The following is a 17,985-nucleotide window of genomic DNA, read 5'->3' as shown; positions in this document are numbered from 1 at the left end:
ATTGCACACTTCTCAGATACTTTTGGACATTGATACATGTTCACAAATACTGATTTGCTGGTCTTAATCTGCAAACAGACAGAAAGGCTAATTTTTCTTTCTGTGTTACTAATGGCCAATGAGAGCAGTAAATATGAGTGAGGAAGGGCTCTAAGTTTGGCTAATATTTATAAGCAGAAGTCTTTCTGGGGTTTTTCTGTTTAGTCACAGTTGCTTGAACAGTTAAAAAAAAAAGGCAAGCCAAGTCAAATAATTAACTATTTATAGTGCACCATACCCCCACTCAGAATGGCAGTGAAAAGCATACCTTGGCTTTTAAATGTCCCAGTTTCTGCCTAAATTTGTGACCATCTTCCCCACTGTTCTCACAGAAAAAGTTTTTTTAGTATTTGTAGTAAACAAGGAGAATAAACTGCAAGTATTAGTTGGAAAGGAAAAATTCCCATTGGAAATGAAGTCTCTGTGCAAAAGCCTGTGATGCTATGCTTTTTTTTTTTTTTTTAATTTCTCTTCTTCATGAATTTTTTATTTAATCATTTTCTTCTAGCCATCAATCTAATTTTTCTTTGTTCCTCTAGATTTGCCTTTATTTGGCTAAGCAATTATTACAAAGTATGCAGTTAGCTTGCAGCTACAGAATATTTCATTTCAAAGACAATTTCAAGCATTCTAAAGCTTCATTAAGACATGCAACAGAACCAGCACGAGTTCAATGGGCTCCTGTTCTTGCAGCTGTTTGAGGGGGCAGCCTTAGGCAGCAATCTCACCGCACTGAATGTGTGCAAGTACTGTAGGCATAAAAATAATAAAAAAGGCAGGCACTGTGTTTTTTTGTTATTAAATAATCAATTCACAACAGCTTCTACTGACACAGCTTCTCGTGGGCTGCATGTACTCCCTCTCTCCCCAGGTGAAATAAGGCAGTGTAGACACCAGCTTAGCACTTAGTACAGCTCTTCCCATCTTTCTGTGCTATAAAGTCCTTCTGCAAGATATACACAGGGTGGCTGGGGGATGGCAAGAGCAGTACATACACACGGGATGTTCCGAAACACATGAACCACACAGGGAACATCTGCTTTCAGCTGGTAACTAAAGGACCCAGCAATATGTCTACAAGCGAAGTTGCAACTGTATTGCATGTATAAGGTGATGACAGCCAGTGGCAACAACATTGTATTTGGATGGGGAAGGGGGATCTTGAGTCCCAGAGTCAATAAATGGTCATATATTTGGATAAACAACACATTCTATATTCCCTCATACTTCAACAGAGAGTTCCCTGCTGCTTTCCATGTGCCTACCTGTCTCTCTAGCCAGATCAGTCCCTTTCCCTCTGAGAGGGCAACTCTACAAATATTAACTCAATGTGAGGGCATGTTTTTAAATGGTAGGAGGGTAGAAAGGGTTTCTCACAAGAGTTGACACACCAAATTTCAGTTTTCAATGGTTTCTTTTCTCATTTCTCTATGTTCTTCTCTAGGCAGGTTATCAATTACTAAGCCTTAGAACAGAAACAAGTAACAGATCTGTAGCCAGAAGTCATCTGTGACAAACACTTAACAAATCAGTACAGGCAGCACACTACGTGGTGTTGCCCTGTCTAACAGCTGCAAGCTCTTCTCAAACTCAAACATTTTTTTAAACTACCACAGTGGTACAAGGCATCAATGGAGCAATATCACATTAATAAATTTTTACATAAACATGAAAGAGACTTAATGTAAAGGAAATGCCTTTACAAATGGTGCAAAAGCTTGGGGTTTTTAAATTAAATTTAATATATTTGCAGACAGTTTTTAAAAAGCAAGTATTTCAGTTAAGCCATCACATAGAATGGGGAAAGAAAGAAAAGTAAGGAAATATTTCAGTGCTACAGATAGATACACCTTTCAAACATTATTTACTACCGTGCATGTGCACCAACCAGTGTCTTTAGACCATCACAGCTAAAACACAAACACGTTCAATATCTCAAACTGTATTCAGAATATACCTGTTGTGCTAATACTAGACACCCTGTCCAGCTAAGCCAGCTTAGTGATTTCTAATGCCAGCACTGAGTCATTAATCCCTTTATATCCACAAGAAGAGAGAACTTCAAGACAAATGCCAGTTTGTCCTGATTTTCTTATCACCCTGTTACATCCCCAGTACTTTTTATTTTGCTGCTCCTCAAAGGCTGCCAACAACAAGAAAACAAAACCAAACTCCTGAAAAATAAGCCAAACAAATCCTGCCACTTTCTGTGACAAACTGATTGTCAAGGTGACGAGAACTATTCTCTTTTTCATACTGGACTTTACAAACCAACCTTTCACACTCTACTCTTCTGACTCTACAGAATTTTGGTTTCCGTGTTCTTTCCCATTGCATACTCCTTTAAATATTTAGGAAAAATAAAGCTCTGCAAAACAAGGTCAACAGGATTTTATATATGCACTGCACAAACCTTTTTCCTTATCATCAAATGATTTACAAAAGATAACTTCCTCTATACAGAGGGGGATAAACATATAGATACTGCGCATATAGACTCTATATTCCTTTACCTGCAGGCTGCCTCGTACTGTTAGTTGAGGAGAGGGCTAATTATTACACAAATAATATTTGTAATATTTCACAAATAGTGAAATCTGTTAAACTGCAAAGAAAAACAACTCAACTGGGTTGTTTCTCTTCTAAACTTATAATAATTCTGGACCCAAATCTCTTCCACTTTGCACTGTACAAATCCATTGTGAATGGCTGTGCAAGAATTACAGAAAGATTGAAGTATTTTTCAGACTTGTATTCCACACTAAATCGGATTATAAGAAAATACAGATAAAGTACTGGACTGCAAGTTTTTTTCCACTTTATGCAAAGTAACTATTCAGCTTTCTCCAAGGATTTTCTGGAGGAGGTCAAACCTGGATGGAGACCGAAAAAAAATAAAATTAAAGAAAAAATTAAATGAATGAACAAGCCACAGGAATTCACAGTTAACTTGTAGGTTAAAACTTCTCTTACAGCAATTTTGTAGTGTCAGTTTGGCAACCTTTACTGTGCTACACCAGCAGTTGTTGCTTTTGCTACGAGTATGAGAGAATTTAACTGAGTAAGGGAATGAAAACTCATGCACTGAATTTATAATATAACTCTTCAAACTCTGTGTTTCAAGCTGAGGAATTTGCTAAATGCCTTTACTGCTCAATTTATCTTTCAGAAACATACCAAACAGAGAGAGATCATAAGATCTTCTTCATCCTGAAACATGTTAGAACATGACTACAATGTATTGGTGGGCAGGGTGTAGGAACTCCAGCAGCATGAAACGTGGATGGGGTTTACACACACATTTTTCAAACATCAGTGCAAACTAAGAGGTAACGACACCTCTTTGGAGCTTTGGGGGCCATTTTTTTTTGAAAGATAAAGCTGGAAAGAGAAATAAACGTATTTTGGACAACATACAACAAAGTCTAAAAATCTTTGGGTATGCCATTTACCATTTGTGATCATGGCAAGAATGATGGGATGACCATATGGTCAGCTCCTGACGTCCCCTTTTGTTAATACACTTTCTAGTACTAGTCAGAATTCCAAATTTTAAAATCACCAAAACCTCAAAAATTCATCTCATTTACATTCACTGTGTCTTCCCTACCTTGCAGGGCCAGTCACTTCTCTAACATTTAGCTAGGCTCATCCTCCAGAAGATATTTGGGGGAAAAAAACCTCCAAAACCAACTGAATCCTTTGTGGTTTGTACCTTCCTCTGTATGACTGAAAAGCTGAGCTCAGTAATGCTAATGTACCTCATAACTTCAAAGCAAATACTGGAAATATATTTTTTAAATAAAATCTTCACTGATGGGGTTAGGAATACCTGCTCAGAAAGAGTTAAAACTTGCATTTCTCACCATCATCAAGAAAAGCAGCCCTGTGAGATGGGGTTACAGCTGGGCACACAGACAGATGAGCTCCTTGTGCCTGAGTAAAATGGATACTGATTACTTACTATTCTACAGGGAAAATACTTTTTTTTTTTTTTTTTTGGCTATTTTAAATATTCACTCACCAAGTTCAAATTAAACTAAATGAGGGCTACAGCATTTGCAAGTTTTTCAGCCTCTCAGTGCTGAGAGCTCTTAACACTAAGAACATTCCTCTTGCTCATTTCTGTAAAATGAGGAAAATTATAATCACACCTCAAGACAGACACTGCTACATATAGAATTTTTGCATGTTTTGGCTTACATCATACTATGCAATGCTCTGAAACCTTTCAGCAATGCAGATCCATGTCCATCCAGTTGTAGTTGTAAAAGGAAAATTGCTTGTTCTGCAGAAATGGAAAAATGAGTTGAGAAGGTCTCTTCTCAAAGATAGGAGTTTCTCATAATCTGTAATTCCACAGCAATTTACTAAAAATGTCAGGATGTCTCCAAGTACAAACAGTACATGCAAACTGCTAACATTACCATCTGATCTAGCAAGATATTGCTCATGTCTGAGAGGGTGCTGAGTGGTCTGAGATCTACCTTGCATTCAGCAGATGGCAAAGGCGCTCAGGATCTTGCAGGATTGCCCCTTAATGCAAAATCAAATCCTCAAAAAAGTTATGCCACCATGGATACAGCACAAAGCAAAAGAAGAGAATTATATTGTGAAAGAAAGGTCAGTGGAAAAAAAGAACATCAATATATAATTTGCTGCTAATGTATTAAAACAATTATAGTAGTTATGTCATCTAACCTCTGAAGCGCTGAGAAATCAATGCACAAAGGAATAAAGAGCAAGCCATTAATTTCAGGCATTAGGTTAGAAAAAGAAAATACAGAAGGGCAAGATATTTAACCTGTACAACCAGAATTTTTATTAGAGCACAAAAAATCAGAACTAGGAATAATTTCTAAGGTCATCTCCCAGAGATTTCTGGCAGTATTTTAACATCCGCAGAATGAATCAAATGCCTTCTGTCTGGTAAGGTCAAAGATCCTCCTAAAGCTGCATTCCAGCTGCTGCTATCACATGTATTGGAGCAGTCTCATATTTTGTTTGAGGGACAAAAAGCCCTGGAACCACAGGCAGAGAGCAAATGTCAAACTTGTCTAGCTTTAATGAGGCGCTAATTTTTCTACATAGAAATCTGAAGCTCCTTTTTTTTTCTCTCCTCTCCCCAGGTAGGAGGGAGCCCTGGTGATTAATGTGCAGATACAATAGTGGGGGTAATTGGACAAATCCACTAGGCTTGATATATTTTGAATTATTAGAAATGTTGCCAATAGCAGTCACCCTAAGATATTGACACTTTTTGTTAAAAAAGCCTTTGACTACTGCAGCCAAGCTTCCTTACAGTGACACCTCACTTGACAGTAAACTGAGGCATTTTAAGACACAGGTGAAGCCTTCACAAAAGCCTCGCTGCAGAAGGCAACCACTCCTTGTTCACATCAGGCATCTCCCAAAGTGCTTTAGGAGGAAAATCCATCCTCTCCTTCCATTGATTGTTTAAAATAAGCCGGCCAGGCCAGGATTGCCTGGAGCAGCAGGATGGAAGATAAAAGATTTAACGGTTCCTTTCATCCCTCTGCCTGGGGTCCAGCTGCCTCATGGGGCAGAAGAGAAGGACAGGCACAGCAACAGCACAGTGTGCTGGTCTGCCCTCACGGGCTTTCACCTGCACCAGGCACACTGCCTGTCACTCGTGTCACCAGCGTGTCTTGGGGAAAGTCGTATGAGCAAGTACAAGGCAAGTTTCTGCTTTTCTGCCTCTGTCTTGTACCAGGATTTTTTTGTATCCCACTCATCACTCTCTCGTCCAGGTGCCTACAGAGATGCAATGCCCTCCAGCCCAGCCCCCTCTATGACATGAATTCCAGGTGCCACCAAGAGCTGTCACTTCCTCAGCAGGGCCCCTCAAGACCTTTTGCAGCCTGGTCCCCAGCAGCAGAGAGCAGCGCACGCGATGAGGTGGCATCGCCTGCCCCCTCTGCCACCGTGAGCTGGGCGCTACCAAGTGGCTGCTCAAAGGTGCTCACAGCTGCTCAGGCCTTCTCCCATGTCCACTGGCTCAGCACACATTTGAGTCTAAAGGGAACTTTAAAACTAGACTACACATCAGGCTTTCAGAAAGTTAAAATAAAGGAAAATGTAGTTGATCTTCATTCTTTTCACCTTTGCAGTCCAACACTCACATGGTACTGAGGAAGAACCGAGTTTCAAGCTCAGCATGTCTTTCTCATCACTGAAATGGAAAATTTTATCCTAGGAAACAGTAACCTTCAGAACTAATGTTGCATATAAATATAAAAACACCATCACATCTTCAAAAATAAGATTGCGAGTTCTTCATTTTGGGGTCTTCAACTTGAGATACTTTAACTTTTTGGTTGCATTTCTGAAAATATGAATCAAAAATTTACGAATCGAAAGTTTACAACCCAAAAATAACATCTATATGTATTTAAAAAAAAAAAACAAACAAAAACAAACCTTAATTAGCAATATGTTAAATACATAATGAGACTATTTAACTTCATTTCATAAGGACAGGCTCCAAAATCCACAGTATGTGGACAATATCCAGTTCAGCAGATGATGACAATTACTGTATAGTGACCAGAATACATTCCATACTGGTACATAGTATGGATAAAGGGCAGGTCAAACTACATGTGGCAATGCCACATCCAAAGCTCTTCAGGTTCAATGCCTAGACTTCTGTATGCATTGTTATGCCCATCAGCTGCTGCTAACTGCTTTCCATACTAACCAGAGGGATAGGTCCCTTCAGAGAACAGAAATGTACGGATCTGCACTGTGTATTTTTAAAAGTGTTTAGCAAGAAGCTTTGATCTGGTATTTTCCCCCTACGAAGCAGCAAGGGGAAATTTCTTTGTGCTTCAGCCCAGGGAAGGAGATATGCGAAGAATCCTCTTTGCCCCTGGGAGCCAAATTATCATAAATATGCTAAGCAGTGCAAGCTCCCCAACATGTGGCACTGTGAGCATGTGCAGTAAACATCACAGCATCTCCTTAGGGAAGCCAAGCATGACAAAGCCTCCACTGGCAAAACGCTCCTGGCTTCTGTAGATTTGGCAGAACTGCCTGCAAAGGGAATGATGGCATTTTCATCTGAGCAAGAACTGTTGGATTTGGTCCAAATCTCTGCAAAAGACGGCAATAACATGCATTAGACTAACATATAGACCACTGAATTCTTCTAGCACATGAAACAGCAATGCATTGGGTCACGTAATGGGACAGTTCCGGTATATTGGGTCACACAGACTAGGTGAGGGTCTTGCAGATGCGGTCCACTGTCATGTAACCTCAAAAGCAGTGACTCAATTGCCAACATATCTGACATACGGATGCCAAAGGCTCAGCAAAGGTGCTGCATGTCTGCAATGTGTTACAGGCTCTGCTGGGCAAGGGAGTAGGAGGAGGAGGAAGAGAGAATACATCTGGGGAGCCCCACAGGAGACCTGACAGGCTTTTTAGCATGCTGCAATCTCACTGCAGGGCTGAAGGATGCATTTCCAGCATATTGTCCAAGGTATGCAATAGCTTAGGTTGATGGACACATACTGCTTAGATACCTCTGAAATAACTTCTGCAATATCTAAACACCTACAATGCACACCCCAGACCTCCTTGTACTGGGAGGAGGACATCAGGAAGGACATGACACCCAGAAGAACCCAAAACCCAAACAGGGCCATACTTGATACCTGCATCTTAAATTTCCACACCTGCCTTGCTCCCCAGGCAGTGAAGCACAGCTTCACAGCATAAAACCAGAACAATGAGTGTCACAGCATTCACAAGGCAGCTGCATTTTGCTTCCCCAGGTGGTGAATGAGCTTCAAAAAAAACCTGATGTGTTTTGTGATGGTGGTGTTAAAACACAATGCTACTTTAACTGCAGACTTATTTACATGATATATGTGCTTTTATTATGAACCTGAAATCGTACTTGCCATACTGTGACATCCAAATCATTCCAATGACAGGTTAACAAGTAATTAAAGACAATTTTTCTCATTATTACAATGTAATGGAAGAGAGCAATTAAAAAAAAAAATGCCTTGTACACAGCTTGTGTATGTATTAAGAACATCTAAAAACTTTCAACGATCAGGTTTGTCAACCCCTTTGCACAACTCTGTGCAGAATGAAAGAAATAAGAAAGGTTCTGTTTGCACAGTTTAAAGATCATACAGGAGCAAGACACAAGGAACAGACATTATCCAGAGTTCAGCTGCTTGTGAGTTAAAATACCTGCATGGGCACATTTCCCTGTGGCAGCAGAACCACATTCTTGTGCAAGGACCTTCGGCTGATTGCAATACACAGTAGTTCAACATTACACCTTTATTTTGATAACTTTCAATCTATTTTCACTCATTGGGAAGTGATTTTCACTCATCATTAGATCCTTGATACAGCTGTACTGTAGTTACACAAGGATTTTATTTGACAGTCTTGCTTATTTCAGTCAAATAAAGCAGAGATATTAAGCAATTACTGCATGGAAACCCAGTGGGGTAATTTTCTAAAGCTGTATATTCACTGTTGCCATTATTTTGGATTTTTAGTGCTATGTATTGATGTATTCACAAAAAAATATGCGCAGAATAATATCTCTCAGGCATAACTTTGAGCTGGTATAGTCCAGCTGTTTTATTTTGTATCTTTCTTTTCCAATTCTTACAAGATACTGTATCCTTCATGTACACACTAGAAAGCATCTAATACAAGAGATGTGTTCTGTATCTTGTAGAAACTGCTTAATTTTCACCCCTTCACCAACACTGCCAGCTGTTCCTTGGACTGTCCATGGGGCACAAACCAACCTCCTTGGCAGACATGTAAACCCTACCTTTCTGCAGAAGCATCCATGAATCTGGTGCAATTTTTAGAATAAAGGCAAAAATCATGAACTGTAGTAACAAATAGGATACTGTATTAAACCAGGCTTCTTGGTTCATCTGCTCCACGATCATGTTTCACCATTATTGATAACATTTGGCTGTGACTAGCACTTGCTGCCATCTCTCATTTCTATTGCTCTTTTAGGCCATAAATGCCAACACAGTGTTTATAAAATGTGCTTTATTTTTCCATTGTACAGAGAACAGGAGGCAGATACGGGCTCAGCAGAGGCTGGAGGTACCTGCCAAGGCTCAGAGTCCAAACCCAGTGTCCTCACTCCCGTTCTGCTCATCTCTCCATGGTCCCATGCAGATAATTCCAGTGCATTTGGCCTCCTGCCAGCAATGCCAAGAGCACTAAACATGAGTTTCAGATAGTGATCCCACTGCAGACCACATGGTGTGATTCTAGGGGTGCCCTATATAGACAAAGGAGTTGGGACTCAATGATCCTGATGAGTCCCTTCCAACTCAAGAGTATTCTATGATTATATGATCAAACTTCCAAATCCTCTTCAGATTAAATAGGCTACAAACAGCATCCTTTCTACTTTCCTTCAGCATTTCTTCTTTCTTGTTCCCCAGAGGAAAATGGCCTTTGCAAATGAACTGTCCAACTGATTATTAGTCTTCCTCTCCATTTGATTCTGTAACCTTTGATTCTGTTAACAAATTTCAACCAAATTTGAGACAGGGCAGCAAATACCCAAAGACACTATGCTCCTGTAAGTAATGGGAGCAAGTGCATCTGTAGAAGAAAGAAAGAGACAAATTACTGTCTCACTGAAGGAAAGGCTGCCATTAAGCATTGTTTGCAGACATAAAATAACTCAGCCAAACAGATATACTGATAGAACCTCAAGTTGCTGCTGATAGGACTGTTTGTTTTTTTATTAAAAGATACCATCTCAAACACTGGGACTACCAGCATCACTGAGATATCCTCCTTATTCAAAATTCTGCAAGCTGTGTCCATACCCAGTTCTCTAACGAGGCTTCCTATCACTGTTGTTCCCACCTCTCTGCTGCACCAGGTTACTGGATCTTCTTCTCTTAGTGGACCCTATAAATTCCCAGGGCAGAGTACCATCTCTTACTCTGTGTTTGCATAGCACCAGTCACAGTCAGTGTAGCTTCTGAATGCCTGTATCTATGTGAAAATGATAACTCATTTATCTTCCCACATTTATTTTTTTTCTGCAAATAAGGTTTTTTTCATTAAACAGCTTTGCTTATTCAGTCAGTCATTAAGGCCAATTATTAAAATTCTGTTTGGTTTGGTTTGTTTTTTTTCTTACCAAAAAGCAGTATCTTCTCTACATCATCCCTGACTAGTCTATGGAAAATTATTAATTATGTGATGACAGTCTCAGACCACAATTGCTTGTCCAGGGCTGCAGCACAATAGACACTTCTGCTACACGTAGCTACTTAGACCTACTCTCAGGTTACAAAATAGTGAGCATGTATTTATTTTTCCTAAAGCATGCCTGTCAGAAAAGGTAGCAAAGCATCTTAAAGGAAGACTCTGAGGATTATGTGCCACTCTTTAGTTAGCTACATAATTCCTACATAAGGATATGTATTTAAAAGCAATTTTCCAAATCAAGTTTTTTTAAACACATCACTGATTACAGCAAATATATAGGAGCTGGAATAATTCCATTAGGAGCTGCTTTTTTAAAGACACAGCAGACAACATCCCAGAAGGACAATGAAGTATAATATGCAAGCTCATTTAATCGCTGTATCCAATTACAAGGAGAAATAAATCATCACACACATGCCTATGTCTGAATTTTAAAAAGTAAATAAATCATGAATAGTCAAGCCAAACACTGTGAATCTCTGGGTTCACAGATTACCAGGGGAAGTGGTGCATTCACTTCCCATTTGAAATGAAAGCATCCAAAATCTATTAACAATATCTTATTATTTTAACTTAAATACAAAAACTGCTTTCTTGGTTTTGTTTGGGGTTTTTTTGTTTGTTTGCTTTTTTCTTCAGTTTGGCACTTGATCATACAGAGCTGCCATTCTCTGCAGCAGGGAACACAAAATTCTGACAAACACTGACCTCAACAGAGCTTGAATACGGATTAATGACAGACCTAGTCTCCGCCCTGATTCATACCCTGGGCTCCCACGGTTCACACGGGTTCAGAAGAGGAGCTGGCTGCCTTGCTAACACTTGGAATAGCAGAACTTCAGGCAACTCCTCCCGTCCTTTGCTGTAAACTTCCACATCCCATACTCACATGACTGTACCCTCTAGAAGGGTCTGAAAGTTCTTCATTCATCAAGATAACCCAATACAGCAGTTCCTTGCAAAGCTGGTAGCATTTTCTGGTTTTCAGACACTTTCAGAAAATTGTTACTAAAGATGTAACTTTTTTGTAAATCAAGAACATAGTTGTAACTTCCAAAAATGCATTTTACTAACCTTGATTCCCTGAACAAATTTCCAATCCTTTAAACTGGGATGCTAAATTAAATGTTATATGGCCCATCTATCTGCATGTCAGAACCCTGAGCCAAGTAGGGAGATCAGATTATCATTAACACTAACACAATCTCTAAGCACACATCAAAGGGAAAAAAAAATTGTTCAAAGTATTTACATTAGTTGCACAAGCAGCTGAAACTTTTGCCTAGAGAGATGGGCCATCACACTGGAGACTGCAACAAAATTTGCTTCAACCCAGTAACACAGCACTGGAACAGACCTCAGGAAAATGCTTTCTTTTTGCTTTGTAATAGAAGAGAAAAATTTGGGAAAGTACTGAAGGTCTGGGGAACACTTGGGAGAAGCCCAGCTTCAGCTGGCAGAGACCCTCCTCTGCCTAGATATTTATACTTAGTTTGCCCAACATATCTAGGTCTCTGGATTGACCATATGCCAAAATCTCCATGGGTGTGCTCTGGGGCTTCTGCCCACAGCAAACCTCTGGGCATCCAGGAGATCTCTTCTCCCAAGTAACTGGCAACAGGACAAGAGAAAATGGCCTCAAGTTGTGCCAGGTTTACATTGGACATTAGGAAGAATGTCTTTACTGAAAGAGTGGTCAAACATTGGAACAGGCTGCCCAAGGGAGTGCTGGAGTCACCATCCATTGAGGTATTAAAGAAACACGTAGACATGGCACTTCAGGACATGGGTTAGTTGGCATGGTGGGGTTGGATTGACAGTTGGACTTGATCTTAGAGGTCTTTTCCAATCTCAGTGATCCTATGACTCTCTGATGCCAATGGCTACCCAAGGGCTCCCAGTCTATGAAGAAGCTCCACTGAGCAGAGCACACAGCCCCAGCATAGGTGCCATCTTCAAAGCATTTGCCAGCTGTGTGTGACCCAAGAGCCCTACACCACTGTCATGAGGAGAGCAAGGAGGGAGCAGACAGCATCCCTTCAGCTCCAGGTCTGCTCAGAAGGACATCCCTCCAGGGCTGGGGGAAGAGGACAGCAATGAGCCAGACCCATGGGCAGGACTGGGAATGCTCCCTCGCAGTCAGGCTGGGCTCCAGCAGGCCAGAGGTTTGCTTCTATTTGCCTGACCTCATAATCACTCAGAGGCCCCTGTGCAGCCTCTTTCTCCCTGGCCATGGGCTGACAGTGGAGGTGCCGAGGTGTTTCACCTGCTGGGGAGCGAGGTGTGTGTCTGTGTGTGCTGAATTTCTAAAACATCCAGTTGTTGCCTCCCTACCACTGCTTGCTGGCATGTACCAGGATGGAAATTTTCCACCTGCCCTTTAGAGAGTTATCCTGGCAGACAGCAATGCAGCAGTAAGGGGAAAAGCTGTAGTCACCATAATAAGCAAAATGTTTGCATTTACCTACTATTGGTGGTTTCCATGTTTTGGGGCAACGTTGCACACTCACTTCAGCTTTAAGACTTTGAATTAAAACCCCCTGACAACAGGGATCTGACAAATGCTATTTGTTTGTGGCTGTTTTTCGCTGTTGCTTGTTTGCTCCCAGCTTGTGGCTTTGCATCTCCCATGATACACTAACAGTAACAACAAACAGAATCCCATGGACAATGCTCTATCAGGGCGGGGAATGAAACCCAACAAGGGTTTCATTATTGTATTGATGCCAGGGCTCTGAATTCACAACTGGGAAAGAACAAAACCAGTATCTGGCTTTCTGTTTTGAGCTGCAGTCGTTCCTAGAGAGAGGCAACCTAGCCCTAAATCCTAAGAAATGGGAGAAGCTTAAAGAAGGGCTGCTCGGGGAATCAGGAGCCTTGTGGGCAGAAGGGGGAGGAGGAAGGATAATGGCAGAAGGGGGATGCAGGGTGCAGAAAAAAAGTGAAAGAAATTGAAAAGCAGTAGAGGGTGAGGTATAAAGGCTTCTAGAAGCCTCAGGTCAGACAGCATGATTTCTCCGTGATTACATCCCTGATTCTGGCAATTTATATCTCCATCAAAACTCATGTTCAAAAGCAATGGAATAAAATCACAATTCATCCCAAATGCTGTCACGAGAAAGCTTAATTCTTTTATTATTAACTTCCATCAAAATTACATCCATCAACACTGCCATTTTATTTGCATCGATCTATTTTCCCTGCCCTCCCACCCCCCATTTTTTTGCCCTCAGTGTCCTTGAAAAACAGCTGTCATATTTTCACTTCAGAGAGAGAGCACTGATGAATTCAGAAGGACCTCACAAGCTTTTTTGAACTGAGACAAGGTCATCTCATGATCTCAGCCTGGATCAGGAGGCAGCAATGTGAGCTGCTTCCACATCAGTATTTTTTTCACCTTGTCTAAAAGACGGGACAAGCAATTTACTTTATTGCAGTAACTGATGCAATTCGGAAAAGCTCTTTCTGCCAGAACCAGCTATACCCCATGAGGGTATCTGACATCTCAAGAGAAACCTTTAGCTCTCAAAGTGGTGTAATTCTATTCCTATTTCAATCTCTGAGAGGATCAAAATTGACTTAAAAAAAAGGATTGTCTCCAATGCCAACCACATAGACTCTCCTAAGAAGTGCTATATACCCCAACTGATACCAAGCTGAATCAAGCCTTTCCTTCTCAAAAAAAGTGACAGCAATTTAAAGCCTGCATTATGAGCTTACCAATTGTAGTTAATGCACAAAGCTTCTGAATTTATGCCAAGTGCATTCTGCTCCATTATCTCCTTTTCAGACAGGCATCTCTGCTCTCATAAATGTATTCCTACTACAGCCATCTATTCCTACACCCAACTGCCAATCATCTGACTTGCCCACTAAAATCAAAGTCCAGCAAGATAACATAAACCACAGCAGAATTCCCTGCCAACCTCATCCAGCACATAGCACACCTGACCTTCAGTAGCTGCTGCCACAGCTGCTCTTCCCTTCTTTTCCCCTTGAATACAATAGAGAAGGCAGCAGCCAGCACCAGGGCAAGGCACAGCTGAGCCCCACTGCATTTAATAATCTGGAGTGTGTTGGCTCCAGTTTGCCAATGCCACAGACAGGCCTTCTCAAGAAATAGCATTTATTCAACTACACAGCAAGCAGAGGCATTCAGTACTAAATACAGCTCAGAGTTGGCAGCTATTTAAGGGAGCCTTAAGAGCCCACAGAAAGCCTCATCGGGAAGCTTTGCATCAAGAAATAGGCAGAAATCTATTACAGTTAATGGTTCACAAATAGGTCTTGGGTTGTGGCTTTTTGTTCTTCACTTCCCTGGGTGTCCTCTGAACATGGGATTTAGAGAAGATGGTAAGGTGGGAAAGAAAACAACTGCATCAGCACTCCGTACAACAAACTATCACCTAATGGTAGTAGCAGGCAGCATGATAGGAAGCTTAGTAAAGTAATAACAACTGTAGTTTGGCTATAGTCAAAAGCAGCCCTGCTTCTGCTCACAAAGAGACCGAAGCTGCTACTTCCATAATACCGTGAAACTGTTTGAACTCAAGGTCTGTTAAGAAGGATGGCGGGGGAAGGAGGAATTAACAGCATGAGAGTAAATTTAGTTCAAAAGGGGAAAAAAGGAGCTTTGAAGAACAGATTTCTTTCAGTTTCTTAATATACAGCCTCAAAGTACAGGTCTTCAGTGAATCCATCACTTTCACCGAATAGGCAGGGAATGAACACACTCTTTATATTCCTCCAAAAATGTTCATCTCACAAAAAAATCATTGTATTATAGCAACTTTGAGCACTGGAAACACTGGAATTCGAACCCTGAACATAGAGTATGAAACGTATTCTTGGACTCAAAGATGTGGCAAGCATGTCAAGATATAGTTTGATGTCAACATTCTTACATAAAAATTCCACCACCCCCCCGAAGCTGCTACTTCCATAATACCGTGAAACTGTTTGAACTCAAGGTCTGTTAAGAAGGATGGCGGGGGAAGGAGGAATTAACAGCATGAGAGTAAATTTAGTTCAAAAGGGGAAAAAAGGAGCTTTGAAGAACAGATTTCTTTCAGTTTCTTAATATACAGCCTCAAAGTACAGGTCTTCAGTGAATCCATCACTTTCACCGAATAGGCAGGGAATGAACACACTCTTTATATTCCTCCAAAAATGTTCATCTCACAAAAAAATCATTGTATTATAGCAACTTTGAGCACTGGAAACACTGGAATTCGAACCCTGAACATAGAGTATGAAACGTATTCTTGGACTCAAAGATGTGGCAAGCATGTCAAGATATAGTTTGATGTCAACATTCTTACATAAAAATTCCACCACCCCCCCCCAAAAAAAAAAAAACCCAAACAAAACCTTTCAGAGCACCATCTCCAAGTTTTATAACATTACAGAGTCAGCTCTTGGGAAGGAGTGGTCTGCTGCATTCTGAGAACAGGCTTTTCAGTTATCAGCCATCTCACTAAGTGCTAATAGCAACACAGGAGTCATTAACGGACCAACACCTCTCCTTATGTTGGCAGATGGTGAATCTCCATGTTGTGGAAGAGGAACACAAAAAGAGAGCACTGAAGACAGTGTCCAGTTTTTCGACAGTCTATAGGTCAGGAGTTGATAGTAGAAAGCCGTAAGAAAGATGGAGAGGGGAACAGCACTAAGTGGTGAGGTTGAGTAAAAACCCAGGAAAGATGGGAGATGTGTGGTGAAGGGCCTCAAGGTTGGGGTTCCTGAAGAGCCGCATGGTCTCATTGAAGGAACAGGACATGGACACTTCATAAGAAGCAGCAAGACTGCTATCACTAGTATTTCAGTTTTACATTTCCATTTCCTACTCTTACAGTAAACTGACCTGTCAACCCACACATCATCTGTTGCTGTTTCTCTTATGCTACTCTACTACAAAGTATGTCTCACTTTTCCTCTACTAGAAACAGCAGCTTTGAGATAACTGTGTATGTTTTACAATTAGTCAGCTTCAATGGGCCACATTCTGGGAAAACATGAAGACAGGACAGTATCTGGGGGCTGAGAGGAGCTAGAAACTTGGGTCACCTTCATAGTAAGGTTCATCCTCTCCCTTCATACAGTTCACACTGTTTGGATCCCACTAGTGCAGGGGAATGGATGATCCCATCCAACCTTAACCATTCTATGACAGCAGTGTTACAGAGCTACTACAGTTTAGACTTATTTCAGAATTTGGCTGACTTTTTGCTAGGCCCCAGTGAATGTTGACTTCCTTAGCTTTTGACATTCTCACAGCTCACCAAAACCTGTATGACATTAGTTGCAACAGAAAGGGTCTGGCCTGCCTCATCTCCAGATCCTCAGCTGTGGAACTGACCCAACCTCCAGTGTAGCATTTAAGCCAGACAGAATTGACCCAAGTTGTTGGCATACTTCTAAGATTTCATCTCCCCTGTGGAGAGATCTCTTCAGCACAACCACTATTTAGTACTTCAGTTTTCCTTTCTGCCTTTATGGCCCTCAGTCCCAGTCTTCAGACCTGGGAACACTAATTATTTCTGCTAGATTTGGTACTAATCAGCCATACTCAAATGGTTAGAAAAGGACTCAGACTAAGGTAGAATCTAAGAGGCAACCTCTACTACTCTTTTAATCACTAAAATACACGCATTTTTATAAAATAAAACCTTGCAAGTATTTTTTATCCCTTCCATACTCACATCTTGGCTTAACAAAACCAGATAATTGGCAATTATCAAAAGCACCATTCTGGAAAAAAGTTCTACACATATATTTCTCAAATATACAAACATGTCTCTTTATAATCTCAGCCATTTAATGCATCTGTTAAGTTAGAGATTTATATGACCATATATCCTTTTGTATACACAAAATACTATATTAATTTGATAATTCATATCAACTAGACTTCCAATGTTACTAGGGTGAAAGTAATTTTACAAGTAAATTATGAAAACTCTTTAGGGTCACATTGGCTTTTCAGAAACCTTATCAAATGTCCAGTGTCAAAACAACTTGTCTCTCAGCTACCTCATCAAGATGTTTATATCACCCAAGTCTATCCTGCAGTAAAACAAATTATCACATTCAGCCTTTTACTCTTTGAAATAATAAAAAAAAAAAAGCCTTTTTCACTGTCAAAAGAAAATTCTTGGATCTTCACCCCTAAAAAAAGTTCTCCTGCTAGACCTACACTTCCCAATTCTTTTCTGCTCAAACCACTAAGATCATCAAAATGTCTCATATTGTCTACAATGCAGAACTTCATTATAAATGGTTTCACACTAGGCTTTCATGATGACTCCTTATGACTCTCTCACATAGCAAAAGGGGACATTTAGCTATAACGAATGACAGAATTACAGAGAAAACACTGAAGAACTAACAAAACTATTTTCATATATAGCGCATAGCTTCTTCTTCAGCAAATTTGACTAATACACAGAACATTAAACATGAGGGGCCCTACCATCACCCACCAAAGCTGTTCTTGCACAAGGGACAAAATAATCTATTTAGGTGCCAAAAGGAGCCTAAGTGCTCCTGGGCACACTGAAACCATGTATTTGCCTGATGGCTACCTCAGATATTTTCTCTCCTTGAAAAGGCTACTTTGCTAAGTGTTTGTACATCATGAACAGCATTTGTGGTGAGGAGGTGAAAAAATACCATCAGTATCTAAGGAAAGAG

General features: G+C 40.6%; 1 protein-coding gene across 1 annotated transcript in view; it reads right to left on the bottom strand.

The window, feature by feature from the left end:
* LOC104397656 (rap guanine nucleotide exchange factor 5-like) overlaps window positions 1-8,996 on the bottom strand; it is a 46,590-nt gene extending 37,594 nt beyond the window's left edge. Inside the window, exon 1 of the mRNA XM_010007656.1 lies at window positions 8,873-8,996. Within this exon, the coding sequence (XP_010005958.1) occupies window positions 8,873-8,996 (124 nt within the window). The remainder of the gene's footprint in view (window positions 1-8,872) is intronic.
* Window positions 8,997-17,985: the final 8,989 nt, after the last annotated feature.

This window comes from Chaetura pelagica, unplaced genomic scaffold, assembly GCF_000747805.2.
Source record: "Chaetura pelagica isolate M959 unplaced genomic scaffold, ChaPel_1.0 scaffold10, whole genome shotgun sequence".
Taxonomy (NCBI): Eukaryota; Metazoa; Chordata; class Aves; order Apodiformes; family Apodidae; genus Chaetura; species Chaetura pelagica.
The sequence above is the reverse complement of the archived record's forward strand: the minus strand, read 5'-3'. Positions and strand labels throughout refer to the sequence as shown.